Source organism: Falco punctatus (assembly GCF_963210335.1).
Source record: "Falco punctatus genome assembly, contig: scaffold_248, whole genome shotgun sequence".
Taxonomy (NCBI): Eukaryota; Metazoa; Chordata; class Aves; order Falconiformes; family Falconidae; genus Falco; species Falco punctatus.
The window spans coordinates 1-26,278 of record NW_027660137.1 but is presented as its reverse complement, the minus strand read 5'-3'; the positions used below and the strand labels follow the sequence as shown (position 1 = coordinate 26,278).

At 69.4% G+C, this 26,278-nt stretch overlaps 4 protein-coding genes and 1 long non-coding RNA gene across 8 annotated transcripts in view; 3 read left to right on the top strand and 2 right to left on the bottom strand.

Moving 5' to 3' along the window:
* Nucleotides 1-3,967, bottom strand: part of FCER2 (Fc epsilon receptor II) — a gene marked incomplete at its 3' end in the record, with an annotated part of 4,365 nt that extends 398 nt beyond the window's left edge. The window contains exons 1-7 of the mRNA XM_080411882.1: nucleotides 3,820-3,967; nucleotides 3,639-3,743; nucleotides 2,859-2,921; nucleotides 2,348-2,410; nucleotides 1,688-1,750; nucleotides 900-989; nucleotides 77-246 (exon numbers count right to left, since the gene is read on the bottom strand). Of these exons, the coding sequence (XP_080268008.1) occupies nucleotides 77-246; nucleotides 900-989; nucleotides 1,688-1,750; nucleotides 2,348-2,410; nucleotides 2,859-2,921; nucleotides 3,639-3,743; nucleotides 3,820-3,838 (573 nt within the window). The 5' untranslated portion in view covers nucleotides 3,839-3,967. The remainder of the gene's footprint in view (nucleotides 1-76; nucleotides 247-899; nucleotides 990-1,687; nucleotides 1,751-2,347; nucleotides 2,411-2,858; nucleotides 2,922-3,638; nucleotides 3,744-3,819) is intronic.
* A 1,482-nt stretch (nucleotides 3,968-5,449) lies between these two features.
* TRAPPC5 (trafficking protein particle complex subunit 5) lies at nucleotides 5,450-17,368 on the bottom strand. 4 transcript variants are annotated; one of them, XM_080411883.1, is made up of 4 exons: nucleotides 17,315-17,368; nucleotides 16,534-16,620; nucleotides 16,328-16,360; nucleotides 5,450-6,044 (listed from the first exon to the last, which is right to left on the bottom strand). In XM_080411883.1, exons 3-4 carry the CDS (start codon nucleotides 16,339-16,341, stop codon nucleotides 5,474-5,476), a joined length of 585 nt encoding a protein of 194 aa, XP_080268009.1. In that variant the 5' UTR covers nucleotides 16,342-16,360; nucleotides 16,534-16,620; nucleotides 17,315-17,368; the 3' UTR covers nucleotides 5,450-5,473. The 4 variants fall into 4 exon arrangements, with proteins under 4 accessions (XP_080268009.1, XP_080268010.1, XP_080268011.1 ...); XM_080411884.1 differs by lacking the exon at nucleotides 16,534-16,620 and having other exon boundaries at nucleotides 17,315-17,332; XM_080411885.1 differs by lacking the exons at nucleotides 16,328-16,360; nucleotides 16,534-16,620; nucleotides 17,315-17,368 and adding an exon at nucleotides 6,968-7,061 and having other exon boundaries at nucleotides 5,450-6,041.
* On the top strand, nucleotides 11,461-14,391 carry PCP2 (Purkinje cell protein 2; the record flags this gene model as incomplete). The annotated part of the gene is made up of 4 exons (XM_080411880.1): nucleotides 11,461-12,370; nucleotides 13,248-13,382; nucleotides 13,757-13,876; nucleotides 14,386-14,391. Exons 1-4 carry the CDS (start codon nucleotides 12,290-12,292, stop codon nucleotides 14,389-14,391), a joined length of 342 nt encoding a protein of 113 aa, XP_080268006.1. The 5' UTR covers nucleotides 11,461-12,289.
* Nucleotides 14,516-15,221, top strand: LOC308057865. The gene is made up of 2 exons (XR_013925499.1): nucleotides 14,516-14,712; nucleotides 14,873-15,221. It is a non-coding gene; the product is annotated as an uncharacterized lncRNA (long non-coding RNA).
* Nucleotides 17,369-17,539: 171 nt separating the features above from the next.
* XAB2 (XPA binding protein 2) lies at nucleotides 17,540-26,263 on the top strand (the record flags this gene model as incomplete). Its single annotated transcript, XM_080411881.1, has 16 exons — nucleotides 17,540-17,697; nucleotides 18,610-18,758; nucleotides 19,323-19,446; nucleotides 19,818-20,015; nucleotides 21,100-21,234; nucleotides 21,587-21,751; nucleotides 22,266-22,410; nucleotides 22,623-22,774; nucleotides 23,206-23,325; nucleotides 23,400-23,531; nucleotides 23,744-23,875; nucleotides 24,125-24,238; nucleotides 24,530-24,692; nucleotides 25,112-25,302; nucleotides 25,710-25,832; nucleotides 26,213-26,263. Coding segments are annotated over exons 1-16 (2,229 nt in total), but the record flags the coding sequence as incomplete, so codon positions are not given.
* Nucleotides 26,264-26,278: the final 15 nt, after the last annotated feature.

Here is a 26,278-nt window from a genome sequence, read left to right as displayed (position 1 = left end):
GGTCTGTCCCCCCTGCGGGATGCAGGTGTGCCCCCCACCCATGGGTGCACCCCCACCCCCCAGGACACAGGGGTGCCCCCCCCATGGTGCCCACCTGCTCCTGGGGGTCCCCGATGACCGCCAGCTGCGCCCCCTGCTCCCGGCAGAGCCCCTGGGCCTGCGCCCACCCCGCAGCCCCCCGGCCGAAGCGGTAACAGCTGCCCCCGTGCAGCCGCCACCCGGGGGGGCAGATGGCGCAGCCCGAGCCTGGGGGCACCCGGGGGCACCGGTGACCCCCGAGCCAGGTGACCCCACACCCAGCGACCCAGGTGTCCAGGCACCCAGGGGACTCCTCCCACCCAGAGACTCAGGGACCCCCCACCCAGGTGACCCCCCACCATGGACCCAGGCATCTGGGCACCCAGGGACCCAGGGGGACCCCCCACCCGTGGACCCAGGGGAGCCCCCACCCAGGTGACCCTCCTCCAATGGACCCAGGGATCCAGGTGACACCCCCCTCTCAGATGACCCCCCCCACATGGACCCAGGGACCCAGCTGACCCCCCATCTGGGTGACCCCCCACCCACGGACCCAGGAACCAAGGTGACCCACCCACCCCCGCAACCCAGGCACCCAGCGGTACCCCCACCCATGGACCCAGGGACCCCCCACCCAGAGACCCAGGCACCCAGGTAACCCCCCCATCCGGGTGACCCCCCACCCATGGACCAGGGAACCCCCTACCCAGGTGACACCCACACACACGGACCCAGGGGACCCCCCATCCAGGTGACACCCCCCCCCCATGGACCCAGGTGACCCCCCACCCCCCACATGGACCCAGGGACCCAGGTGACCCCCCACGCACAGACCCAGGGACCCAGGGGTCGTCCCCCCCCCCCCAGGGGTCCCCCCCCACCGTTGTGGGCCCAGAGTGCCAGCAGCAGCTGGTGCAGCGCAGCCCGCGTGTCATCGCGGTCCCGCCAGACGGCCACCATCGTCCCCGACACTGGGGACAGCAGGGACACGGGACCCCCAGTGGCACCGTCACCCAGGGCACCACAGCCCCGGGTGTCCCCTGAGCCCATCACGGCCCCTGTCCCCCCTTGTCCCCCCTGTCCCCCCGCGGTGCCATGGCCCTGTGCCACCCATGGCACCCCATGTCCCCCTGTCCCCACATCCCGTCACATGCCCACGTCCCCTGATGTCCCCCGATGTCCCCCCTTATCCCCCATGCCACCCCATGTCTCCCCTGGCCCATGTCACTCCATGTCCCCTGTCCCCACATCCTGTCACAGCCCCCTGTTCCCCAATGTCCCCTGATTTCCCCCTTATCCCCCATGTCCCCCTGTCCCCCCATGGTGCCATGGCTTTACGCCACCCATGTCACCCCATGTCCCCCCATCCCCACATCCCGTCACATCCCCATGTCCCCTGATGTCACCCAATGTCCCCCCTTATCCCCCATGTCACCCCATGTCCCCTGTCCCCCTGCCCCCACATCCCATCACATCCCCATGCCCACCTTGTCCCCCCATGGTGCCATGGCCCTGTGCCACCCATGTCACTCCATATTCCCATCCCCACATCCCGTCACATCCCCGTGTCCCCTGATGTCCCCCAATGTCCCCCCTTATCCCCCATGTCACCCCACATCCCTCCTGCCCCCAGGTCACTAGATGTGCCCCCTTGTCCCCATGTCCCCACCTTCCATGCGGGTCGTGCTCTGGTTGGCAGACAGGACCTCCAGAAGCTTGGCCGTCTCCGCACCTGGGGGACACAGGGACAGCGGGGACGTTGGGGGGACATGGGGACACTGGGGGGACACGGGGACATTGGGGGGACATGGGAGCACAGGGGGAGATGGGGACATTGGGGGGACATGGGGACACTGGGGGAAGACAGGGACATTGCGGGGGACATGGGGACATTGGGGAGACATGGGGACATGGGGACACTGGGGGCACATGGGGACACTGGGGGCACATGGGGATATTGGGGGACTTGGGGACATTGGGGGACATGGGGACACTGGGGGCACATGGGGACACTGGGGGCACATGGGGACATTGGGGGACTTGGGGACATTGAGGGGACATGGGGACATTGGGGAGACATGGGGACATTGGGGGGACATGGTGACACTGAGGGGACTTGGGGACATTGGGGGACATGGGGGGACATTGGGGGGACATGGGGGGACATTGGGGGGACACAGGGACATTGGGGACACAAGGATGACAATGGTGAGGGGGTGCCACGGGTTACAGGGGATACAGCACAGATGCAGAGGGTGATGCCGGTGACAGGGGGTGACACAGGTGACAGGGGGTGACGCAGGTGACAGGGGGTGACGGTGTCACCCACCACGCTGCTGCAGCTGCGTCTGGTTCCTCTCCAGCATCGCCAGCGCCAACGCCAGTGCTGAGCCTGTGGGGACATGTCACCCACTGTCACCCACTGCCACCAGTGCCACCACCTCCTGTCACCCACCGCCACCAGTGCCACCACCACCTCCTGTCACCCCCTGTCACCCGCTGCCACCACCCACCACCACTGCCACCACCACCTCCTGTCACCCCCTGTCACCCGCTGTCACCCACTGCCGCCCACCACCACCTCCTGTCACCCGCTGCCACCCACTGCCACCAGTGCCACCACCACCTCTTGTCACCCCCTGTCACCTGCTGCCACCACCCGCTGCCACCCACCAGCATGGCCACCAGTCCCCACGCCACCGGTGCCGTCACCCATGGCCACCCACCGCCTCGAGCCACTGCTGTCCCTGCCACCCACCTGTCACCCACTGCCACCCACTCCTGTCCCCCCGGAGCCCCCGCCACGTCCCCGTCCCCCCTGTCCCCCCGTCCCATGTCACCATTCCCCGCCAGCAGCTCCTGGCCCTCCCGCAAGCGCCGGATCTCCTGGCTCAGCGCCGCGTCTGGGCGGGGGGACACTGTCACCCTGTCACCCCCCAGCACCCCCCGGCCCTTGTCCCCAGTGTCCCCACACTCACGTCCCCCTCTATGTCCCAATGTCACCTTATGTCCCGCCCTGTCCCCTTCCGCCCCCCCCATCCCCCCAATGTCCCTGTGTCCCCCCGTCCCCACATCCCTCCACATACCCCCATGTCCCCCCATTGTCCCCATGTCCCCCCATCCCCATGTCCCCCCACCCCCATGTCCCCCCACATCCCCACAATGTCCCCATGTCCCCACCATCCCCACATCCCCCCATGTCCCCAATGTCCCCATGTCCCCCCAATGCCCCCGTGTCCCCCATCCCCCCAATGTCCCCATGTGCCCCCGTGTCCCCCACATCCCCACATCCCTCCACATCCCCACAATGTCCCCATGTCCCTCCCATCCCCACAGCCCCCCAGTGTCCCTGCGTCCCCGTCCCCCCAGTGTCCCCATGTCCCCCCTGTCCCCACATCCCTCCACATACCCCCATGTCCCCCCAAGGTCCCCATGTCCCCCCACTTCCCCCCCTATCCCCCCATTGTCCCCATGTCCCTCCCATCCCCACTTCCCCCTAATGTCCCTGTGTCCCCTCCATCCCCACATCCCCTCCCATGTCCCCCCAATGTCCCCATGTCCCCCCCCGTCCCCACATCTCCCCAATGTCCCCTCCATGTCCCCCTGTCCCCCCGACTCACGCCGCCCCAGCAACACGCCCAGCAGCCCCCCCCAGGCCAGGCTGGTGGCCACCAGCAGCAGACAGAGCCCCGAGGGGACCCCCATGTCCCACAGCCACCGCCCGCCTGTGGGGACAAGGGACACCAGTCAGCAGGGAGGGGGACATGGGGCGCTGCCCCCCCCCCTCGGCTCCCCCAGCACCTGCCCAGCGCTGTCCCATGGGTGCGACGTGTCCAGGCAGTGACACCCCAAGGCCACCAGCAGCCCCCACCTTGGGGACACGTGCCACCCCCCCGCCCGGCTGCCAGCGCAGCACTTTGGGGAAGGAAGTGGCTTTGGGGGGGGACGGGGACATGGGCACAGGGTGCGGCTACCCTGCATGTGACAGCAATGGCACCCAGGGTGGGGACAGGGTCCCCAAGGGCCCAGTGTCCCCAGGGACGAGCTCGGGTGTCCCCAGGGGGACAAGGAGCCCCCCGGTGTCAAGCTCAGGTGTCCCCAAGGGGACAGGGACTCACCATAGTGTTCCCAATGAGACAGAGGACAACCCCATGTCCCCAGGGAGCCCCCCAGTGTCCCCAAGGGGACAAGGACCCGCCCCAGTGTCCCCAAGCAGATAGAGGACAACCTGATGTCCCCAAGGACCCGTGCCATGTCCTCAAGAAGATAGAGGACAACACAATGTCCCCAAGGAGCAGCCATAGTGTCCCCAAAGGGACAGGGGACATCCCATGTCCCCAGGAGGGACAAGGGACAGGGCTTGGGGACACCAGCTGCCCCACTGCAGCCCCAAAGCCCCTGAGGGGACAGTGCCACTGTGGAGGGACAGAAGCCACCCCAGGGTGTCCTCACACCCCTGGTGATGAGCCGAGGGTGACTGGAAGGGACAGGGACCAGCCCGAGCATCCCCAGGAGATACTGAGGGCCACTGGGGGGACAAGGGATGACGGTGAGGGACATGAGGCCAAAGGCCACCATGAGGGACTCGGGCCAACCCGTGTCCCCAGGGGGGCCCAAGGGCCACCAGGAGGGATGAGGGACGGTGTCTGGGGACCCAGCTCAGCCCCAGGATGTCCCCACCCCCCGCAAACAAGAGCCGAGGGCCACCAGGAGGAACAAGAGAGGTTTATAATGACAGCAACCAGCTCCAGCGTCCCCGAGACAGCGAGGGCCACCGCAAGGGACAGTGAGGGACCCAACCACCTCCGATGTCCCCAAGGGCAGCCGAGGAACATCAGGAAGGACAAGGAATGGCATCCAGGAACACAACGACCCCTCGCTGTCCCCAAGGCAGGACAGGGGCCATCAGGAGGGACAAGGGAGAGTGGTGAGGGACCCAGATGAGCTCCAGCGTCCCCAGGGGAGGCCAAGGGCCACCAGGAGGGACAAGGGGTGGTGTCCAGGGACGCAAAGGGACCCCAGCACCCCCAAGGGAGACCAAGGGCCATCAGGGGGGACACGGGATGGAGGTGGAGGACCCAACCCAGCTCCAATGTCCCTGAGGGCACCCAAGGGACATCCGGGGGGACACAGGATGGTGGTGAAGGACCCCAACCACCTCCAGCATCCCTGACAGCACCCAAGGGCCATCTGGGGGGACACAGGATGGTGTCCAGGCACCCAACCCAGCTCCAACATCCCTGAGGGCGCCTGAGGGTGATCTAGGGGGACACGGGATGGTGGTGAAGGACCCAGGGTGCCCAATGGCCATCAGGAGGGACCCTGGGTGGTGTCCAGGGACCTAACCCAGCTCTCGCACCCCTGTGGGTGGCCGAGAACCCCCGCAAGGCCCAAGTGCTGACTCTGAGGAACCCACCCCACCTCCAGCACCGCCCCTGGGTAGCCCTCCCCCCCTTCAGCGCCCCTCCAGGCTCTTGTCGCGGGCGATGACGGCCTCCTCGAACTTGATCATGAGGGTGGTGCCCTTGTGCCAGTGTGCAGTGACCTTGGCGGGGAAGCCGCTGGCAGTGAGGACGGCCTCCACCAGGCCAGCGGTGAAGGCGGCACAGTTGAGGGTGCTGTTCTCCTTGGGGACCGAGATGTATGTGTTGACCAGCGGCTCCTTCTCGATGACGTAGTAGGTCTTGTCGTCGTCGTTGGCTTGCTCCAGCTTGTCGGCTTCCTTCCCGAAGAGAGCCCGCCAGACGGGGCCCTTGACGAAGAGGAGGATGTTGAGGACTTTGGTTTCACGCCGCCCGCTCTTCTCCCGGGCCACCAAGGCATCCAGGACGCGGAGGCCCACCTGCTGGCCCAGGCGGGCCAGCTTGGCCTGCAGCTCGGCCACCGAGTAGACACGGTTCTGGCAGTACTGGACCAGCTCGGAGAAGAGGAGGGCGAAGGCGCTGAGGCTCACCTCGGTGCGGGGCCGGCCCAGGGCACGCTCCAGCAGCGGCGACTTGCCCCGGGTGAAGCGGGCATCCATCCTGCTGGTGGGGCAAGAACATGGGGGGGTCACTGGGGGGGCTGGAGGGGGGCCATAGGGGGGCGGCTGGAGGGGTCCTGGGAGCTCAGGGGGGGTGAGGAGGCTGTGGGCATCCGAAGGGGGTTGCAGGGTGGGCAGAGGAGGTGATGAGGGATGGCTGGGGGGGTAATGAGGGGGTTGGAGGGGTCTGGGGGGGCCTGGAGGGGGGTGGCTGGAGGGGTCCTGAGAGCTGGGGTGGGTGGGAGGCTATGAGTGACTGAAGGGGGTCACAGGGTGGGCAGAGGAGGGGATGGGGATGGCTGGGGGGGGCAACCAGAACACAGGGGGGGCGGGGGATGGGGATGGGGGGCAAGGGGGGCCTGGAGGTGGGTGGCTGGAAGGGTCCTGGGAGTTGGGGGGGGTGGAGAAGCAAAAGGAGTCGCAGGGTGGGCAGAGGAGGTGACGGGGGATGGCTGGGGGGGGGCAATCAGAACATGGGGGGATAAGGGCGGGGGGCCTGGAGGGGGGCGGCTGGAGGGGTCCTGAGAGCTAGGGCGGGTGAGGAAGCAAAGGGGGTCGCAGGGTGGGCAGAGAAAGTGATGGGGATGATGGGGATGGCTGGGGGGGGGGTAACCAGAACACGGGGGACAGGGGGTCCTGGACGGGTGCGGCTGGAGGGGGCCTGGGAGCTCAGGAAAGGGGGAGGCTCTGGGGAAGCAAAGGGGGTCCCAAGATGGCCAGAGAAAGTGATGGGGATGGCTGGGGGGCGACCAGAACACGGGGGCCCGGTGGAGGGGGGGGCTGAGGGGGTGTTAGAGGAGCGGGGGGGGGGCCGGGGGGGGCCGGTGGGCGCCGGGGAGGGAGGAGCACGCAGCAGAGACACAGGGTGGGACACGGAAGGGGGAGGGGAAGATCGGGCCCAGCCGCCGCCGCCCCACGGGTACCCACCCTGCGGCGGCCGCTGCCCGCTCTCGCTTTACGGCCGTTTTACGACAGCTGTACGGCCGCCGCCGCCTGGAAAACGCCGCGAGGCTGCCGCAAAGCGCCAGAGGCGGGGCCGCGTCTCCCGGGGCAACCGCGGGGCGGGGACTGGAGCGGGGCCGAAACAGCGGGGCGGGGCCCCGAAGCAGGCGGGGGCGGGGTTGAAGCGGGCGGGGGCGGGGTCGAAGTGGCAGGGCGGGGTCGAAGCGGCGGGGCGGGGTCGAAGCGGCGGGGCGGGCGCCCGAAGCGGCAGGGCGGGGTCGAAGCGGCGGGGCGGGGCCCGAAGCGGCAGGGCGGGGTCGAAGCGGCGGGGGCGGGGTCGAAGCGGCGGGGCGGGGCCCGAAGCGGCAGGGAGGGGTCGAAGCGGCGGGGCGGGGGCCCGAAGCGGTGAGGCGGGGCCAGAGCCAACGGAGACACCCCCCCCTCCGGCGGACAGACAGGCGGCCCCGGCCACGTGACCGCGCCGCCAGCCCTGCCCCCCACGGTGCGAGGGCGGGGGGACCCAGGCTCCGGGTCCCGCCCCACGGGGCGGGGCAGAGTCACAAACGGGGGGGAGGGGCCCGGCCGCCGGGGACCCCCGCCCCTCCCCCCTCGGACACCTGGCCCCGCCAGCTGGTGTGGGGGAGGGGCGGCCCCCGGAAATCTTCAGTGACGTCATCAGGAGCGTCACGCAAGAGGGGCAATGGGGGGGGAGGGGAGCACGGACCCGGGTGTCCAGGTGACATCCCCGCGCCCCCCCGTGACCCCTGAGGTCTGACCCCTGTCCCTGCCTGTGCCTGTGTGGGGCGGGGGGGGGCACCGGGGGGGGTTCAGGGGGGACACCGGGGAGGAGGGGATACACACCGGGGGGGGAACGGGGGGAGGTCCCGTGGTGGGGGTCCCTGGAGGGGCGGGGCTGGGGGAGGGCCCGGGGGGGGGGCCCGGAGGAGGGGGGGGACACGGTGACACCCGGGGAGGGGACAGGGCGGCCTGGCCCGCTGGCACAGTTCCCCCCCCCCCGGTGAGACCCCCAGTCATGGGTGCCCCCCACGGACCCCCCAGCTCGGGCCGCACCCCCCGGTGTCCCCACAGGTGTCCCTGTCCCTGGGGGTCCCTGCGGGGGGGGGGCAGGGCTGGTGTCCCCAGGCATGGAGACCCCGTCTGGGGGGGGCGCACGGGGGGGTGGGGGACATGGGGACCGGGGGGACATGGGGGGAGGGGGGGACAGGGGGGACATGGGGACTCAGGATCCCCGGGGGGGGGACGGGGACACGGAGGGGGGGCAGGGCAATGGCCTGCTGGCCAAGTGCCCAGCTGGGGCAGGGCACTGGGAGGGACTGGGGGGTAACTGGGGGAGCTGGGGAGGTACTGGGGGGGACTGGGGGGTAAGTGGGGGAGCTCAGGGGGGCACTGGGAGGGACTGGGGTGTAACTGGGAGGGACTGGGGGGTAACTGGGAGAGCTGGGGAGGTACTGGGGGACTGGGGAGTAACTGGGAGGGACTGGGGGGTAACTGGGGGGACTGGGGGGATAACTGTGAGGGACTGGGGGGCACTGGAGGGCAACTGGGGGAGCTGGGGAGCTAGGAGGAACTGGGGGGCAACTGGGGGAGCTGGGAGGAACTGGGGGGCAACTGGAGGGACTGGGGGGTAACTGGGAAGGACTGGGGGGACACTGGGAGGGACTGGGGGGTAACTGAGAGGGACTGGAGGGTAACTGGGGGAGCGGGGGGGCACTGGGAGGGACTGGGGGGGTAACTGGGAGGGACTGGGGGGGTAATTGGGGGAGTAACTGGGAGGGACTGGGTTGGTAACTGGGGGAGCTGAAGGGATGGGGCGGATTACTGGAGATACCAGATGGGGACTGGGGGTGGGGGGAGGGGTAACTGGGAATTGGGGGAAGGGCACTGGGGGCACCTGGGGACACGGCAAGGGGACAGAGGGGACCCTGCGTGGGAACTGGGGGGCACTGGGGGGTACTGGGGGCTACTGGGGGACACTGGGTGGGAACTGGAGGACACTGCCAGATACTGGGTGGAAACTGGGAGGCACTGGGAGCCACTGGGGCCTCTGGGGGGACACTGCGGTGACAACACTGTCCCGGCAGGGGTCCCTGCCCTCGTGGGTGAGTGGCAACCATGGGTGGGGGACACCAGGTGCCACCCCCGTGTCCCCCCTCGTGTGCCTCTCCCGTGTCACCCCCATCACCCCCCGTGTCACCCCCCGTGTCACCCCACCGTGTCACCCCCATGTCACACCCCATGTCATTCCCGTGTCCCCCCGTGTCCCTCACCCGTGTCACACTCCGTGTCCCCCCATGTCACCCCGTGTCCCCCCATGTCCCCCCTTTGTCACCCCCATGTCACCCTGTGTCACCTCCATGTCCCCCCGTGTCCCCCGCGTGTCACTCCATGTCCCCCCGTGTCCCATGTCACCCCCGTGTCACCCCCATGTCACCCCCGTGTCATCCCCGTGTCCCTCTCCTGTTTCACCCCCATGTCCCCCCGTGTCACCCCCATGTCCCTCTCCCGTGTCACACCCCGTGTCCCCCCTTTGTCACCCCGTGTCACCTCCATGTCCCCCTATGTCCCCTGCGTGTCACCCCCCATGTCACCCTGTGTCACCTCCATGTCCCCCCGTGTCCCCTGCGTGTCACCCCATGTCCCCCCGTGTCACACCCCCGTGTCACACCCCGTGTCACCCCTGTGTCACATGCCGTGTCATTCCCGTGTCCCTCCGTGTCACCCCTGTGTCCCCCCGTGTCCCTCTCCCGTGTCACACTCCGTGTCCCCCCATGTCCCCCAGTGTCACACCCCGTGTCCCCCCTTTGTCACCCCCGTGTCACCCTGTGTCACCTCCGTGTCCCTCGCGTGTCACCCCCATGTCACCCTGTGTCACCTCCATGTCCCCCGTGTCCCCTGCGTGTCACCCCATGTCCCCCCGTGTCACACCCCGTGTCCCCCCCCGTGTCCCCCGTGTCCCCCCCTGTGTCCCTCTCCCGTGTCACCCACCGTGTCACCCCCGTGTCACACGCCGTGTCATTCCCGTGTCCCTCCGTGTCACCCCTGTGTCCCCCCGTGTCCCTCTCCTGTGTCCACACTCCGTGTCCCCCCATGTCCCCCAGTGTCACACCCCGTGTCCCCCCATGTCCCCCCTTTGTCACCCCCGTGTCACCCTGTGTCATCTCCATGTCCCCCCATGTCCCCCGCGTGTCACCCCATGTCCCCCCGTGTCACACCCCGTGTCACACTCCATGTCCCCCCCGTGTCCCCCCGTGTCACACCCTGTGTCACCCCCATGTCCCCCTGTGTCACCCCCCATGTCCCCCTGTGTCACCCCCCATGTCCCTCTCCCGTGTCACCCCCCATGTCCCTCTCCCGTGTCACACCCCGTGTCACCCTGTGTCACCTCCATGTCCCCCTGTGTCCCCCGCGTGTCACCCCCCATGTCACCCTGTGTCACCTCCATGTCCCCCCGTGTCCCCTGCGTGTCACCCCATGTCCCCCCGTGTCACACCCCGTGTCCCCCCGTGTCACCCCCCGTGTCCCTCTCCCGTGTCACCCCCCCGTGTCACCCCTGTGTCACACGCCATGTCATCCCCGTGTCCCTCCGTGTCACCCCCGTGTCCCTCTCCCGTGTCACACCCCATGTCCCCCAGTGTCACACCCCGTGTCCCCCATGTCACCCCTTTGTCACCTCCGTGTCACCTCCATGTCCCCCCGCGTCCCCGCGTGTCACCCCATGTCCCCCCATGTCACACCCCATGTCCCCCCGTGTCACCCCTGTGTCACCCCCATGTCCCTCTCCTGTGTCACCCCCATATCCCCCCGTGTCACACCCCATGTCGCCCCTTTGTCACCCCCGTGTCACCCCGTGTCACCTCCATGTCCCCCCATGTCCCCCGCGTGTCTCCCCATGTCCCCCTGTGTCACACCCCGTGTCCCCCCCATGTCCCTCTCCTATGTCACACCCCATGTCCCCCCGTGTCCCCCCTTTGTCACCCCCGTGTCACCCTGTGTCACCTCCATGTCCCCCTGTGTCCCCACGTGTCACCCCCATGTCACCCTGTGTCACCTCTATGTCCCCCCGTGTCCCCTGCGTGTCACCCCGTGTCCCCCCATGTCACATCCTGTGTGTCCCCCGTGTCACCCCCCGTGTCCCTCTCCCGTGTCACCTCCATGTCCCCCGTGTCACCCCCCATGTCACCCCCCGTGTCACCCCCACCACCCCCTGTGTCACCTCAACATGTCCCCCCCGTGTCACCCCCCGTGTCCCCCTCGTGTCACCCCGTGTCCCTCTCCCGTGTCATTCTCCATCACCCCCCATGTCCCCCCCATGTCACACCCCGTGTCCCCCCTTTGTCACCCTCTGTGTCACCCCATGTCCCCCCGTGTCGCCCCGTGTCCCCCCCGTGTCCCCCGCGTGTCCCCCCCGTGTTACCCCCGTATCCCCCCGTGTCACACCCCGTGTCCCCCCCCGTGCCCCCCCCTCACCCCGCGGAGCCGCCCGAGGCGGTGGGGGATGGGCCGGCCGTGCCCCCCCGGCGGTGGGTGCCCCCCCAGCATCCAGGTGGGGCGTGAGGAGCGCCCCTCCCCCCCGCGGGGTGAGCTGGTTCCCGGGAGGGGGGAGGGGAATTATGGGTGCAATTAAGAGCCATTTGGTTAATTGCTCGCGGCTGCCAGGGGGGGATTGGGGACACGGGGCGGGGGGAGGGGGCCCATCACATCCCCCCCGCCCCCGCCCCCCCGGGACCCCCCGCCGGGACCCCGCAGCACCCCGGGGTGCCCGCAGCACTCACAGCGCCCCACAGCACCCATGGGCGCCCCATAGCACCCACGTGGAGCCATGGGCACCCTGGAGCACCCACGGGCACCCTGAGCCCCCCGGACACACAGAGCCCCCCGGGCAGTCACTCCATGGACCCCCAGACCCCCGGAGCACCCACAGTCACCCCACAGCCACCCACGGACACCTGGGGACCCCAGAGCACCCAAGGGCACCCCATAGCACCCCACAGCACCCACGGGTTCCCCACAGACCCCTGGGGACCCCACAGCACCCACGGGTTCCCCACAGATCCCTGGGCACCCCACAGCACCCACGACTGCCCCACAGCACCCAGAGCACCCATGGGTGCCCTCGGCCCCCCCACACAACCCGTGCCCCCCTCCCCACGCTCTCATCGTCCCCGTGTCCCGCCCCGTGTCCCCGTCCCCCGTGTCCCCCCCGTGTCCATCCCCCCCGCTGAGCCGGCCTCGCGGGGGGGTGCGGGGGTATAAGGGGCGGCGTGGAGGGTGGGTGCTGCACCCACCATGGCCGCCCCGGGGGGGACAGCGCCCGGCCACGCACCCGCGGGGGTGAGGGACCCCGTGGGGGGGGGACCCGTGGGGGGGGTATCCGTAGGGGTGGCTTGGGGGGCACAAAGGGGAGAGGGCACCCAAGGGTGGGGGTCACCCATAGGGAGGGTCCCCATTCAAGGTGGGGGGGAGCATGGGTGATGGGGGGGGTCCCATAGCGGGGGTCCCCCATTTTGGGGGGGGGATTTGGGGGGGGGGGTCCCAAGCTGGGGGCTCCCCGTTAAAGGGGGCTTCCCTGCTGCGAGGCGGGGGGCTGCCCAGAATGGGGGGGGGGGGTTCCCCGCTGGGGGGGGCAGGAGCAAAGCGGGGGGTCCCCCACTGCGGGGAGGGTTGTCCTTTGCGGGGGGGGGTCCCATAGCAGGGGGGTGTCTCCTCTCAGGGGGGTCCCCCTTACCGGGGGGGCCTGGGAATAGGGGGGTGTCCCCGGAGCAGAGGGGTCCCCCCGTTTCAGGGGACTTCCCATTAAAGAGGGGGGGTCCCGGAGCAAACGGGTGGTCCCCCATTGCGGGGAGGGTTGTCCTTTGCGGGGAGGGTCCCCCCATTACTGGGGGCTGTCCTTGTTGCATGTGGGGTCCACGGAATGGGGGGGGGGTCCCCGTTTCAGGGGACTCCCCATTAAAGGGGGGAGGGGCAGGAGCAAAGGGAGGGTCCCCCATTCCCGGGAGGGTTGTCCTTTGGGGGAGGTGTCCCCGGTTCCGGGGGCTCCCCCTTACCGGGGCTGTCCCCATATCGGGGGGTTCCCCATTAAAGGGGGGGGTCCTGAAGCAAAGGGGGGGGCCCCCTTTTCTGGGAGGGTTGTCCTTTGGGGGGGGTCCCATGGTAGGGGGGCGTCTCCTTTTCAGAGGGTGTCCCCGGTTCCGGGGGTTCCCCCTTACCGGGGGTGTCCCCGTTGCAGGGGGGGGCCCCGGCGCAGGGGGGGTCCCCCGAGTCGGGGGGGTCCCCGGAGCAGGAGGGCTTCTTCTCGCTGCTGAGCTCGGTGCAGGGCGCCCGCATGGACGAGCAGCGCTGCAGCCTGGGGGGGGCCGACGGTGAGGGGCGGGGGGGGGCGGTGAGAGGCGGGGGGGGGGGGCCGGGCCCGGCTGGGGGACGGGAGGGCGGGGGGCGCGGCTGGGGGAGGAGGGGGCGGGGGGTGTGGGGGCCAGGCTGGGGAGGGGGCGTGCGTGCCGGGGGGGGGTGGGGGTGCCGGGGGTTTTGGGGGGGTGTACGTGGGGGCCAGGGGGGTCTATTGGTGGTGCGGAGGGGTCTGGGGGGGCGTCTGTGGGTGCCGGGGGGGCCCGTGGGGGGGTCGGAGGGGGGTGGGTGTCCATGGGGGGTCCGTGAGGGGACGCCGCGGGGTGTTTATGGGGGGCCGTGTGTGCCGGGGGGTCCGTGGGGGATGGAGGGGGGTCCCGGCCGTGGGTTCACGTGTTGGCGCAGGCGGGGGCGGCGCCCCCCCCCCCCGAGCTGGCCGGGCTGCTGGAGCTGCTGGCGCATTCCCAGGGGCGCCGCATGGACGAGCAGCGCCTGCCCGTGCCCCGCCTGCCCGGCTTCGGGCCCGCCCAGGTGGGGGGCACCGGGGGGGGGCTAGGGGGACACCCGGGGGGGAGGGGGATGGCGGGGGGCACCCGGGGGGGGTGGGTCGGGGGCTGGGGGGACACCCGGGGCGGGGGATTGGGGGGGGCTGGGATGGTGGGAGGACACCTGGGGGGAGGCCAATGGGGGGGCTGACGGGGATGGTTGGGGGGGGGGGAGGGGCGAGGGGGGGCTGGGGGGTCACCAGGGGTGGGGGCTGATGGGGGCGCCCGGGGCAGGGGGTGGCGGGGGGAGCAGACAGTGAGGGGGTACCAAGCCGGGGGGGGGGGGGCACCTGGGGGGGCACTGAGGGGGTGGACAGACCCGAGGGGGGGCCCAGAGGGGGTTCCCCGGGGGGGGGGGCACGGAAGGAGTACCTAAGGGGGGGGGGGACACACATGGGACCCCCGGGGGGGCAGCACTCAGGACGGGGGGGAGGGGGCACAGGGGGAACCTCCTGGGGGGCACCCAGGGGACACCCCCCTCCTGTCTCCCCACAGGACTGAGCACCCTGAGCCAGGCAGGGCCCCCGCCTGTCCCCCATCCCCCCATGTCACCCCATCCCCCCCTCCAGCCCCTCACCCCAATAAACACCCCCCCGAGCTTGTCACCACGGGGCCTGTGACATCTGGTGGGAGGGGGGCTTGGGGACACAGGTGGCATCGGGGGCGGGGGAAGATAGCAACCATCACCCCTGGGTGGCACCAGGGGACACAGGGCACTGGGGGTGGCACTAGGGGACACCCACGGCAGAGGTGGCAGCAAGGGACAGGGGACACCCACAGCAGATGGGTGGCACTTGGGGACACAGGGCACCCGGGGAGGGGGTGGCACCATGGGACAGGAAGCACTGGGGGTGGCACTAGGGGACACCCACAGCAGAGGGCTGACACTGGGGGACACTGGGCACCTGGGGAGGGGGTGGCACCAAGGTACAGGGGGACACCCAGGGCAGATGGGTGACACTGGGGAGCACATGGTCCCCAGGTGGCACCAGGGGACACTCACGGCAGAGGGGTGACACAGGACCCCAGGTGGCACTAGGGGACACCTCAGCCACCCCCCATGACACCCTGGGGGACACTGACCCCCCCCAGGTGACCCTGCTGTCACCATGACCCCCCCCCCCACAGGTGGTGCAGGTGCCAGCACTGTTTATTGGGGTGGGGACATCCAGGAGTGTCACTTGTCCCCTCCAACACAGAGGTCACACGATGGCAGCAGGATAGTGGCGGGTACAGATGTGTCCCCAGCTGTCGTGGTGACGCTGCCAGGGCAGGGACATGGGGACAGCCACGTGTCCCTCTGTCACGGACACGGTGACAGGACAAGGCCATATGTGTCCCCTCTGCCACCAACGTGGTCACAGCAATGGCAGCAGGACGCAGCCACGTGTCCCCTCTGTCACCAACGGAGCAATGGTGTCAGGACAAAGCCACACATCCCCTCTGTCACCAATGCTATCACACAGACGGCACGAAGATGAAGCCATGTGTCCCTTTTGTCACTGATATGGCCACGGCAATGGCAGCAGGACACATGCGGTGACAGGACACAGTCATATGTCCCCTCTGTCACCAATGGGGCCACAGTGACGGTGTCAGGATGAGACCGACATGTCCCCTGTGTCACCAACAGGGTGATGGTGTCACGATGAAGCCATGTTGAGGAGCCACATGTCCCCAGTCACCAAGGTGGCCACGGTGATGCCACCACTGTCCTGGCCACAGTGACAGGATGCTCCCACATGTCCCCTCTGTCACCAGGGTAGCTGCAGCGTCACAGCGAAGCCTCATCCAGCAGCCACGTGTCCCCTCTGTCACCAACATGGCCATGGCACTGGTGTCACCACGCTGCCACGGGTCCCCTGTGTCACCGCAGCAACTGGATGTCCCTGTGTCCCCTCAAGCTCGTGTCCCCTTCCCCTCCCGCAGCCGCTGCTTCAGCTCTGCCATCGCCTGCCGCTGGGGGGGACACAGGTCAGGGGACACAGGGGTGGCCCCAGGGACACCACGAGTGTACCCAGGTGTGGGGGTGTCCTCTGTGTCCCCTGTCCTGCCCCCAGCGTGTGGGGGTGGGGACACCAGGGACACCAGGGAGACGTTGGGGATCGTGGGGACAGGGGGAGATGCTGAGGGCACCAGGGGGGACATTGGGGACATCAGGAGAATGGTGGGGATATGGCGGGGGGATGTTGGGGACACTAGAGGTGCTAGGGACACCAGGGGGGATGTTGGGGACACTGGAGGTGCTGGGGACATGGTGGGGGGATACTGGGGACACTGGATGTGGTGGGGACATGGCGGGGGGATGTTGGGGACACTGGGGGCGACACTGGACATGGTGGGGACACGGTGGGGGATGTTGGGGACACTAGGGGGGACACTGGGCATGGTGGGGACACTGGGGGGGGAGATGGTGGGGACACTGGGGGTCACTTACCTGGTTGGGGTCATCCGGAGGAAAAATCTCCCTCTGGGAAAGAGAAGGGGAGTCAGCGGGGAGGGGCTCAGCGGGGTCAACAGCATCGGGGGTGGGGGGTGGGGGTGTCAGTGGGATCAGGCCAGCAGGGTCAGTGGGGGGGGGGTCGGGGGGGGCAGCGGGGTCAGTGAGGTCAGCGGGGGGGGTCAGTAGCCCCCCACCCCCACCTTGCGCTGCACCACGTGCCGCTCGAAGTACTCGGCCTGGTTGGAGACCCAGAAGATGCCAACGGGGAAGGACAAGTAGAGCAGCATCTGGGGACAGGGACACTGTCACCCCCAACCTCCCCGGGACCCCGGCCGGCACCCCCCCTCCCCCTGGCAGGTGGGGGCGGTGTCACCTGGCTGAGGGCAGGAGGGTGGCACCTGGGCTGGCATAGAGCCAGCGTCCCCAGCCCCTACCGCCGTCACCTGTGCTGGGTGTCCCCAGCGTCCCCGTCCCCCCCGCCGTCACCCGTGCTGGGGGTCCCCAGTGTCATCCCCTCCCCGCCATCACCCGTGCTGGGGGTCCCCAGTGCTCCCCCCAGCCCCCCTGCTGTCCCTCATGCCAGGATGGCTCCAGCGTGTCCCCCCCCCGCCCCCCTGCACTGTCCCGCCGCTGCCCCCCGCCATGCTCCAGGGTCCCCCAGGCCAGGCCCCCGCTGCCCCCCGGGGCCAGCGCCCCCACCCCCAGGGCCGGTACCCGCCCCTCAGCTGCCCCCCCCCCCGGGGCCAACGCCCCTCCAGCCGCCCCTCACTCCCTCCCCCCGGGGCCAGTACCACTCCCCCACCCCGGCCAATACACCCCCCCACTACCCCCTGGGGCCGGTACCCATCCCCCGCTGCTCCCCTGGGGCCGGTACGCCCCCCCATTGCTCCCTAGGGCCGATACCCCCCCGGAGCCGGTGCCCACCCCCCACTTTCATCCCCCCAGACCAGTACGTGCCCCCCGAGTCAGCCCCCCAGGTACCCGCAAGATCTCCAGCTTCACCCCCATGGCGCCTCCTTGACCGCACCACTTCCGCTTTCCCACCACCGAACACGGCGGCCGCCCATTGGCCGAGCCGTCAGCACCGCAGACCTCCCGTTGGCTTAGAGGAGTGCGGAGGAGGGGCAAGGCTCTGACAGGCGGGAGTGACGGCCAATGAAAGGACGGAAAAATCAGCGCGGGGGTGGGTGGGAGAGCGGAAGTGGCGTCATAGTAGCCCGCCGGGAAAGATGGCGGAGCGGGATGAAATGGCTGTTGCGGTTGCGGCTGAGGCGCTGGAGCGGGAGGAGCCAATGGAGCTGGAGCGGCAGCCAGAGCCGGAGCGGCCACCGGAGCCGGAGCTGGAGCGGCCCGAGCTCTGCTTCGTGAGTTCGGGGGGCTCGCCCCCCCCCCCCCAGCACCCCCGGCCCTCCCCGTCCTTGTCACCCCTCACTCTTGTCACTCGCTGGCCCCCCGTCCCCTCATCTTCGCTCTGTCCTCGCCCCCCACATCCCCCGTCCCCCGCCATCCTCGCTCCCTGTCTCTGTCACCCCTCATTCTGGCTCTGCGTCCCTATTGTCCCTTGTCCCTGTCATCCCTCTCCTCACTCCCTGTTGCCATGTCCCCCCACCTTTGCCCTGTCCCGTGTCCCCACGCCCCGCGTCCCCCCTCACTCCACGTCCCTGTTCCCCTTGTCCCTGTCACTCCTCAGCTCTTCTAACTCCCTGTCCCCACGTCCCCTTGCCCTTGTGCAGTTCCCCTCCCTGCACCCCTGGCCCGTCTCACGCCCCCCATCCCCCCTCACTCCACGTCCCCATTCTCCTCCATCCCTGCTTCCTGTCCCCATCACTCCTTCTTCTGGCTCTGTGTCCCTATTTTCCCTTGTCCTTGTCACCCCTCACTCTTCTTACTCCTTGTTGCTATGTCCACTCACCCTTGCCCTGTCCTGCTTCCTGTCCCTCCTGGTCCCCATGCCCCCCCATCCCCCCTTGCTCTGCATCCCTGTTCCCCTCCATCCTCGCTCCCTGCCCCTCTCATTGCTCGTTCTGGCTCTGTGTTCCTCTTGTCCCTTGTCCCTGTCACCTCTCACTCTTCTCACTCCTTGTTGCCATGGCCGCTCACCCTTGCCCTGTCCCGCTTCCCCCACCCGCCCCCATTCCTCCTGGTCCCTGTGCCCCCCCCGTTCCCCCTCCTTCCATGTCCCCATCCCCTTCCATCCTTGCTCCCTGCTCGTTCTGGCTCTGTGTCCCTGTTGTCCCTTGGCCCTGTGCCCCCCTCACTCTTTGCGCTGCCCACAGGAGGAGGAGGACGTGCAGCACGAGGAGGAGATCCTGCGCAACCCCTTCTCGGTGCGCTGCTGGCTGCGCTACATCCAGGCGCGGCAGAAGGGGCCACGCCACCGCCTCAACCTGCTCTTCGAACGCGCCCTCCGCGAGCTGCCCGGCAGGTGGGGGACACAGGGACCCAGGGGCTACCTCACGGGGCAGGGGTGGGGACACATGGGTGCTGTGGGCGTAGAATGGGGACTGGGGGCTGTCCTCATGGGGGACAGGGACCTCCTGGGCCCCACTATGGGGATGGGGGGTGACAGGGATGCGCCTGGTGCCTGCATGGGGTGAGTGGGTGACAAGGGGCAGCCCGTGTCCCCTCGTGGGGATGTGACAAGAACCTCCAGGGTCTCTCCATGGGGCAGGGGGGTGATTGGGATCTCCTGTGTTCCCTCACGGGTGACAGGGACCACAAAGGGCATCTCATGACCCCTCATGGGGGGGGTGACAAGGATCTCTGTGGTCTCTCCATGGGGCAGGGGGGCAATGAGAAGCTCCTGTGTCCCCTCATGGGGAGGTGACAAGAGTCTCCAGGCTGTCTCCACGGGGCAGGGGGGCGATGGGGACCTCTTGTGTCCCTTCCTGAATCAAGGAGGTGCCAAGGACCTGCTGCGTCCCCTCAGGGTGGCAGGGGGTGATGGCAGGGGTGGCAGCAGTGACAGGCATGTCATCCCACCCCCCAGTTACAAGCTGTGGTACCAGTACCTGCGGCAGCGGCGGCAGCAGGTGAAGGGGCGCTGCCCCACCGACCCCGCCTATGAGGAGGCCAATGGCTGCCACGAGCGCGCCCTCGTCTTCATGCACAAGGTGGGGACACAGGGACACGGAGGGGATATAGCTGTGGGGGGCAGGGGCAGCTGGAAGGGGGGGCAGAGGTACGGGAGTGGGGAAGGGCATGGGGGGTGTGTGGGGTGGGGACAGGGACATCGAGGGAGACGGTAGGATACAGGGAGATGGGGGGGTGGGGAGCACAGGGAGGGAGATGGATGGGGGGGTGAGGAGGAGCTTGGGGGGGCAGGGAGCCCCATAACTACCCCTGTGAGCCTCTCCAGTCCCATAACTGCTCCTGCGGCCCCCCACCCCCCCCAGCTGTGCCTGCAGGCCCCCCCACCCTCCAGCCCCCCGAGCAGCCCCCCCCCTCAGCCCCATAACCATCTCCCCCTCCCCGCGCCCCACAGATGCCGCGTATCTGGCTGGACTACTGCCAGTTCCTGGTGGAGCAGGGTCGGATCACGCGGACGCGCCGCACCTTCGACCGGGCGCTGCGGGCGCTGCCCATCACCCAGCACCACCGCATCTGGCCCCTCTACCTGCAGTTCGTGCGGCGCTACCCTCTGCCCGAGACCGCCGTCCGCGTCTACCGCCGCTACCTGAAGGTACCGCCGGTGCCTGCCGCCCTGGGGAACCTGCTGGTGTCACCCCGGGGGGGGGCGGAGGCTGGTGTCACCCCGGGGGGGGGCGGAGGGGGCAGGGCATGGGTTGGGTGGGGGGAGGGAGGTGTGGGGGATGTGGCGGCATGGGGACAGGGGTGGGGGGGAGGGCTGGAGGTGGGAGGTGGGGTCAGGGGTGGGGGGACAGGGAGGGACAAAAGTATCGCAGGGGATGTGGAGAAGGGATGGAGGTGGCAGGGACACACAGAGCGGGGACAGAGGGGACACAGTACAGGGACACAGGTGAGGTCGGGACACGCAGGGTGGGGACAGAGGGAACATGAGGCAGGGACACAGGTGGGGTGGTGGGGACAGGGGTGACATGGAGCAGGAACAGGGGTGGTAGTGACATGCAGAGTGAGGACAGAGGGGACACAGTACAGGGACACAGGTGAGGTGGCAGGGACACATGGAGTGCGGACAGGGGACATGGAGCAGGGATAGAGAGGACGCAGCACAGGGACAGGTGGTGGCAACAGAGGTGACACGGAGCAAGGACAGAGGTGAGGTGGCGGGGACACATGGAGCAGGGACAGGGGACACTGCACAGGGACAGAGGTGACAAAGCAGGGACAGAGGTGACAGGGACACACAGAGTGGGGACAGAGGTGACATGGGGCAGGGACAGGAGGGGCAGGGACACAGCACAGGGACACAGGTGGCAGTGACACACGGAGCCCGGACAGAGGGGACACTGCATGGGGACAGAGGTGGCAGGCACACACAGAGCTGGGACAGAAGTGACATGGAGCAGGGACAGGGTGGCAGGGAGACGTGGAGCAAGGACAGAGGTGAGGTGGCAGGGACACATGGAGCGGGACAGGAGTAACAGGACAGGGACAGTGGTGACAGCGGTATATGGAGAGTGCCAGAGGTACCACGGAGCAGGGGTGGCGGTGGCAGAGGTGGCACAGAGCGAGACAGGGATGGGGTGGGTGCCACCAGGCAGTAGCGGGGACACCAGAGGGGCCGTGGGTGGGGGGCCATGGTGGAGGGGACGCTGGGGACAGGCGCTGTGTGTCCCCCCCAGCTGAGCCCCGAGAGCGCGGAGGAGTACGTGCAGTACCTGCGCTCCGTGGGGCGCCTGGACGAGGCCGCCGTGCGCCTTGCCCGCCTCGTGAACGACGAGCGCTTCGTCTCCAAGGAGGGCAAGTCTAATTACCAGGTGGGCAGCCTCGGGGGGGGCACCCATGGGTGCTGGGGGGACGTCCCCTCCCCCACCTGGGGGTGCTGGAGAGCTGGGGAAGGCGGCTGTGGGGGTGCCAAGGTGCTGAGGGGGCACCCATGGGTGCTGCGGGGGGTGTCACTGGGGGCTCTGGTGAGCACCATGGGATGCCAGTGGGTGCGGGGGGTCTCCCATGGGGGTGGGGGGGGTCCTTGTGGGTGCTGACGCCCCCTCCCCCAGGTGACAGGGGGCTGGGGGGCAGCAGGGAGTGACAAAGGGGACCTGGGTCTGGCGTGGGGGGGGGTCACGGGGGTCCCCCAGGGGTCCCGGGTGCTGAGCTGTCCCCCCCCAGCTGTGGCAGGAGCTGTGCGAGCTGCTGTCGCAGCACCCGGAGCGGGTTCGCTCGCTGGACGCCGGCGCCATCATCCGCGGGGGGCTGACGCGCTTCACCGACCAGCTGGGGCGGCTCTGGGGGGCCCTGGCCGACTGCTACATCCGCAGCGGCCACTTCGAGAAGGTGACGTGTCCCCAAGTGCCACCCGTGTCGCTGCTGGCCTGGCTGGCTGTCCCCAGGCCCCCCCTCCCCCTCCCGGGGGTCACAACAGCCCCGTTCCCCACCCCCAAAAAAGGGTCCAAGGCCACCATGGTCACGGGCTTCTGTCCTCAGGGCCACTGCAGCCCCCGTGTCCCCTTCCCCTCCCCGCCCCCCCCGGGCCCCTGCAGCCCCCGTGTCCCCTTCCCCTCCCCGCCCCCCCCGGGCCCCTGCAGCCCCCGTGTCCCCTTCCCCTCCCCGCCCCCCCCGGACCCCTGCAGCCCCTGTGTCCCCTTCCCCTGCCCCCCCCGGGCCACTGCAGCCCCCGTGTCCCCATCCCCCACAGCACCCCATCCCCTGTCCCACCCCTGTCTCTATGTCAGCCCAGGGCCAGCACCTGTCCTTATGTCACTCTAGGGCCACCCCCCCGCCCTGGTCCCTTGTCGCCCCCGAGCCAGGCCCCCCCAGGAGCCCTGTCCCCAGCCCGTTGTCCCCACAGGCGCGGGATGTCTATGAGGAGGCGGTGCAGACGGTGATGACGGTGCGGGACTTCACCCAGGTCTTTGACAGCTACGCCCAGTTCGAGGAGAGCGTCATCGCCGCCAAGATGGAGACGGTGGCGGAGCTGGGCAAGGAGGAGGACGGTGAGGGTGGGGGGCGTTGGGACAGCACGGGGACCCTGTGGCCAAGGAGGGTGTTGGGGACACATGCGGGGGTGGCCCTGGTGGCAGGGAGCCCTGCCTCAGTTTCCCCCATGGGGAGCTGCCCCTGGCACCCCCAGCCCACCCAGGGGTGGCCAGCACCTGGTCAGCCCGTCCCCATGTCCCCCCCTCACCCCGTCCCCGTGTCCCTGCAGAGGAGGTGGAGCTGGAGCTGCGCCTGGCCCGCTTCGAGCAGCTGATGGCGCGGCGCCCGCTGCTGCTCAACAGCGTCCTGCTGCGCCAGAACCCCCACAACGTCCACGAGTGGCACAAGCGGGTGCAGCTCTACCAGGGGCAACCCGAGCAGGTGGGGACAGGGTGGGGACATGGGGAGGGGACGCTTGGAGAGCAGGCAGAGCGCAGCTGGGGGCGCTGGGTGGAGGACAATGGGGCTGGGGTGAGGGTGGAGCGTAGAGGTGGTAGGGGGGTGTTGGGGTGGGTGTAGGGGACACCTGGGGACATCGGGGTGGGTGTAGGGGATGTTGGAGTGGGCAGAGGGGACACCTGGGGATGTTGGAGTGGGCAGAGGGGACACCTGGGGATGTTGGAGTGGGCAGAGGGGACACCTGGGGACGTTGGGGTGGCTGTTGGGTGACGCTGGGGTAGCCATGGGGACGTGCAGAGCCCCGGGGTGGGGCGTGAGGCCACATAGCTGGTGCGTGCAGTGGTGGGCAGGTGTGGGGGCGTTGCACAGCTGGGGTTTGGCCGTGTCCCCAGCGTGTCCCCCCGTGTCCCCAGATCATCCACACGTACACGGAGGCCGTGCGCACCGTGGACCCCTTCAAGGCGACGGGGCGTCCCCACGGGCTCTGGGTGGCTTTTGCCCGCTTCTACGAGGACAACGGGCAACTGGACGACGTGAGTGGGGGGACCATCGGTTGTCCCCTCCCCTGGGTGACCCTCGGAGCCCTGACTGTCCCCTGTGTCCCCAGGCCCGCACCATCCTGAGCAAGGCCACTTGCGTGCGCTTCAAGCAGGTGGAGGACCTGGCCGCCATCTGGTGCGAGTTCGGGGAGATGGAGCTGCGCCACCAGAACTACGATGAGGCGCTGCGCATCCTGCGGGTCCGTGGGGGGCGGGGGGCTGGGGGGCCGTGTCCCCCCAGGGGACACCCGGGTCTCCTCAGGGTGATGCCCCGGTCCCCTAGTGGGATGGTTGGGTTGGTCGTGGGCGTTGGGAGGATGGAAAGGGAGGCTAGGGGGTGGGGGTGGTGCGTGTGTGTGGGGTCTTGGGGACACTGGGGACACCCCTTTCTGTGTCCCTCCCCCCCCCCCAGAAAGCCACCGCGCTGCCGGCCAAGAGAGCAGAGTACTTCGACTCCACGGAGCCCGTCCAGAACCGCCTCTACAAATCCCTCAAGGTCTGGTCCATGTTGGCCGACCTGGAGGAGAGCCTGGGCACCTTCCAGGTGGGTGACACCCAGGTCCCAGGTGTCCCCAGCCCCCCTGTGGGGTCCCTTCCTGCATCCCCGCTCCGGTTCTGGGTGCTCCCATCCCATTTGGGTGCCCCATGCCCTCCCCGTGCCCCCATCCCCTTCCTCACATCCCTTTGCGTCATCCCCCCCGCCACCCCATGTCCTCGCTGGGTGCTCCTTTGTCACCCTGCTGTCCCCAGGGGGTGCTGGGTGGCAGGTGCTGAGCCCCCTGTCCCCCCCCAGTCCACCAAGGCGGTGTATGACCGTATCCTGGACCTGCGCATCGCCACCCCCCAGATCGTCATCAACTACGGGCTCTTCCTGGAGGAGCACGGCTACTTCGAGGAGAGCTTCAAGGTGGGCACCCGGCAGCCCCTCCCCCACCTGTGGGAGGGGGCTGGTGACACTGGGGGCATGGTGGGGACCCTGTGGCCAAGGACAGTGTTGGGGACGGATCCTGGGGTGGCCCTGGGGGTCCGGGTGGCAGGGTAATGGCAGTGGTGGTGACAGTGGTGACAGCGGGGAGGGTGCTGGTGACACTGGGGACACTGTGGGGACGCTGTGGCCAAGGAAGGTGTTGGGGACAGATCCTGGGGGTCTGGGTGGCAGGCAGGGGTGGTGACAGCGGTGTCCCCGGTGTCTCCGCAGGCCTACGAGCGCGGCATCGCGCTGTTCCGGTGGCCCAATGTGGCGGACGTGTGGCACACCTACCTCAGCAAGTTCGTCACCCGCTACGGGGGGCGCAAGCTGGAGCGGGCGCGGGACCTGTTCGAGCAGGCGCTGGACGGCTGCCCCCCCCGCTACGCCAAGAGTACGGAGGGTGTGGGGGGGGGATGGTTGGGGATGGGGTGGAGGTGGGTGCCTGCAGTGAGCACCCCAGTGCCCACCCTGCCCAGCACCCCTGGGTGCTCCCCTGGATATGTGTGGTGACCCCCAGCCCCCTCCCAGGGCACCCCTCCACCCTCAGCATGTCCGTGGGGTCACCCAGCCCTCCCCCGGGCATCTGTGGGGTCCCCCAGCCCCCCTGCACATGCACTGGGTCCCCCAGCCCCTCCCCCAGGGCCCCCTCCTGGGCATCTGTGGGGTCACCCTGCCCCCCCCTGTGCCTGCACTGGGTCCCCCAGGCCCCCCATTCCCCACCGTGGGCACCCACCAGCCTCCCCCCCAGCCCTGGGGCAGGCTGGCAGCCCCCCGGGGGGGCACGGGCTGACGGTGCCCCCCTGCCGGCAGCCATCTACCTGCTGTACGCGCGGCTGGAGGAGCAGTACGGGCTGGCCCGCCACGCCATGGGGGTGTACGAGCGCGCCACCCGCGCTGTCCTGCCCGCCCAGCAGCACGACATGTTCAACATCTACATCAAGCGGGCGGCCGAGCTCTACGGTGTCACCCACACCCGCCCCATCTACCAGAAGGCCATCGAGGTGGGCACCTGGGGGGCCGGGGGGTGGGGGTGGAGGGGTGGGGGGATAGGGAGTGGGGATGGGGACTTGGGGACACCGTGTGGGCAGGGGGACCAAGGGGGACACTGGCTGGGCAGAGGGACAGGGGGCACCGTGGGGGCGGGGGGACTTGGGGACAGCAGGTGGGGGTGGGGGGACAGGGAGTAGGGATGGGGACAGCGGGTGGGCACGAGGACATGGGGACACTGGGTGGGCAGGGGGTCAAGGGGACCCCACAGGGGCAGGGGGACTTGGGGACACCACGTGGGGGTGGGGACAGTGGGCACTGGGTGGGCGCAGGGGGTGTGTGCTGGTGGGGCGGTACCCCCCCCAGCCTGGTGCCGGTGTCCCCCCCGGTGTTGGTGTGACCCCCCCCCCCCCCCCGGCAGGTGCTGGGTGATGACGCGGCGCGGGAGCTGTGCCTGCGCTTCGCCGACATGGAGTGCAAGCTGGGGGAGGTGGACCGGGCACGCGCCATCTACACCTACTGCTCCCAGATCTGCGACCCCCGCGTGAGCACCCACCCAGCGTGGGGGGGGGGGGGTAGGGGGCACCCATCGGGGCAGGGGGATACCTGCTGAGGTGGGGGGACACCCAGTGGGGTGAGGGGCGCCCATCAGAGCAGCCAGTGGGGTGGGGGGATACTCAGCGGGGTGGGGGGCACCCATCAGGGCAGGGGGACACCCGGCGGGCAGGGTGACAGCCCATGTGCCAGGTGTGGGTCCCCAGGGGGTGTCCCTGGAGCCATGGGGTGCCCAGTGCTGGGGTGATGTCCCCAGGGCCACAAGGGTCCTCAGGGGTGTCTCCAGGGATGTCCCCGCTGCCCACCTCCCCCCAGCATTCCCCCACGGTGGATCCCCGGTGCCACCCGCTGTGTCCCCATGTCCCGCAGATCACGGGCACCTTCTGGCAGACCTGGAAGGACTTTGAGATCAGACCTGGAAGGACTTTGAGATCC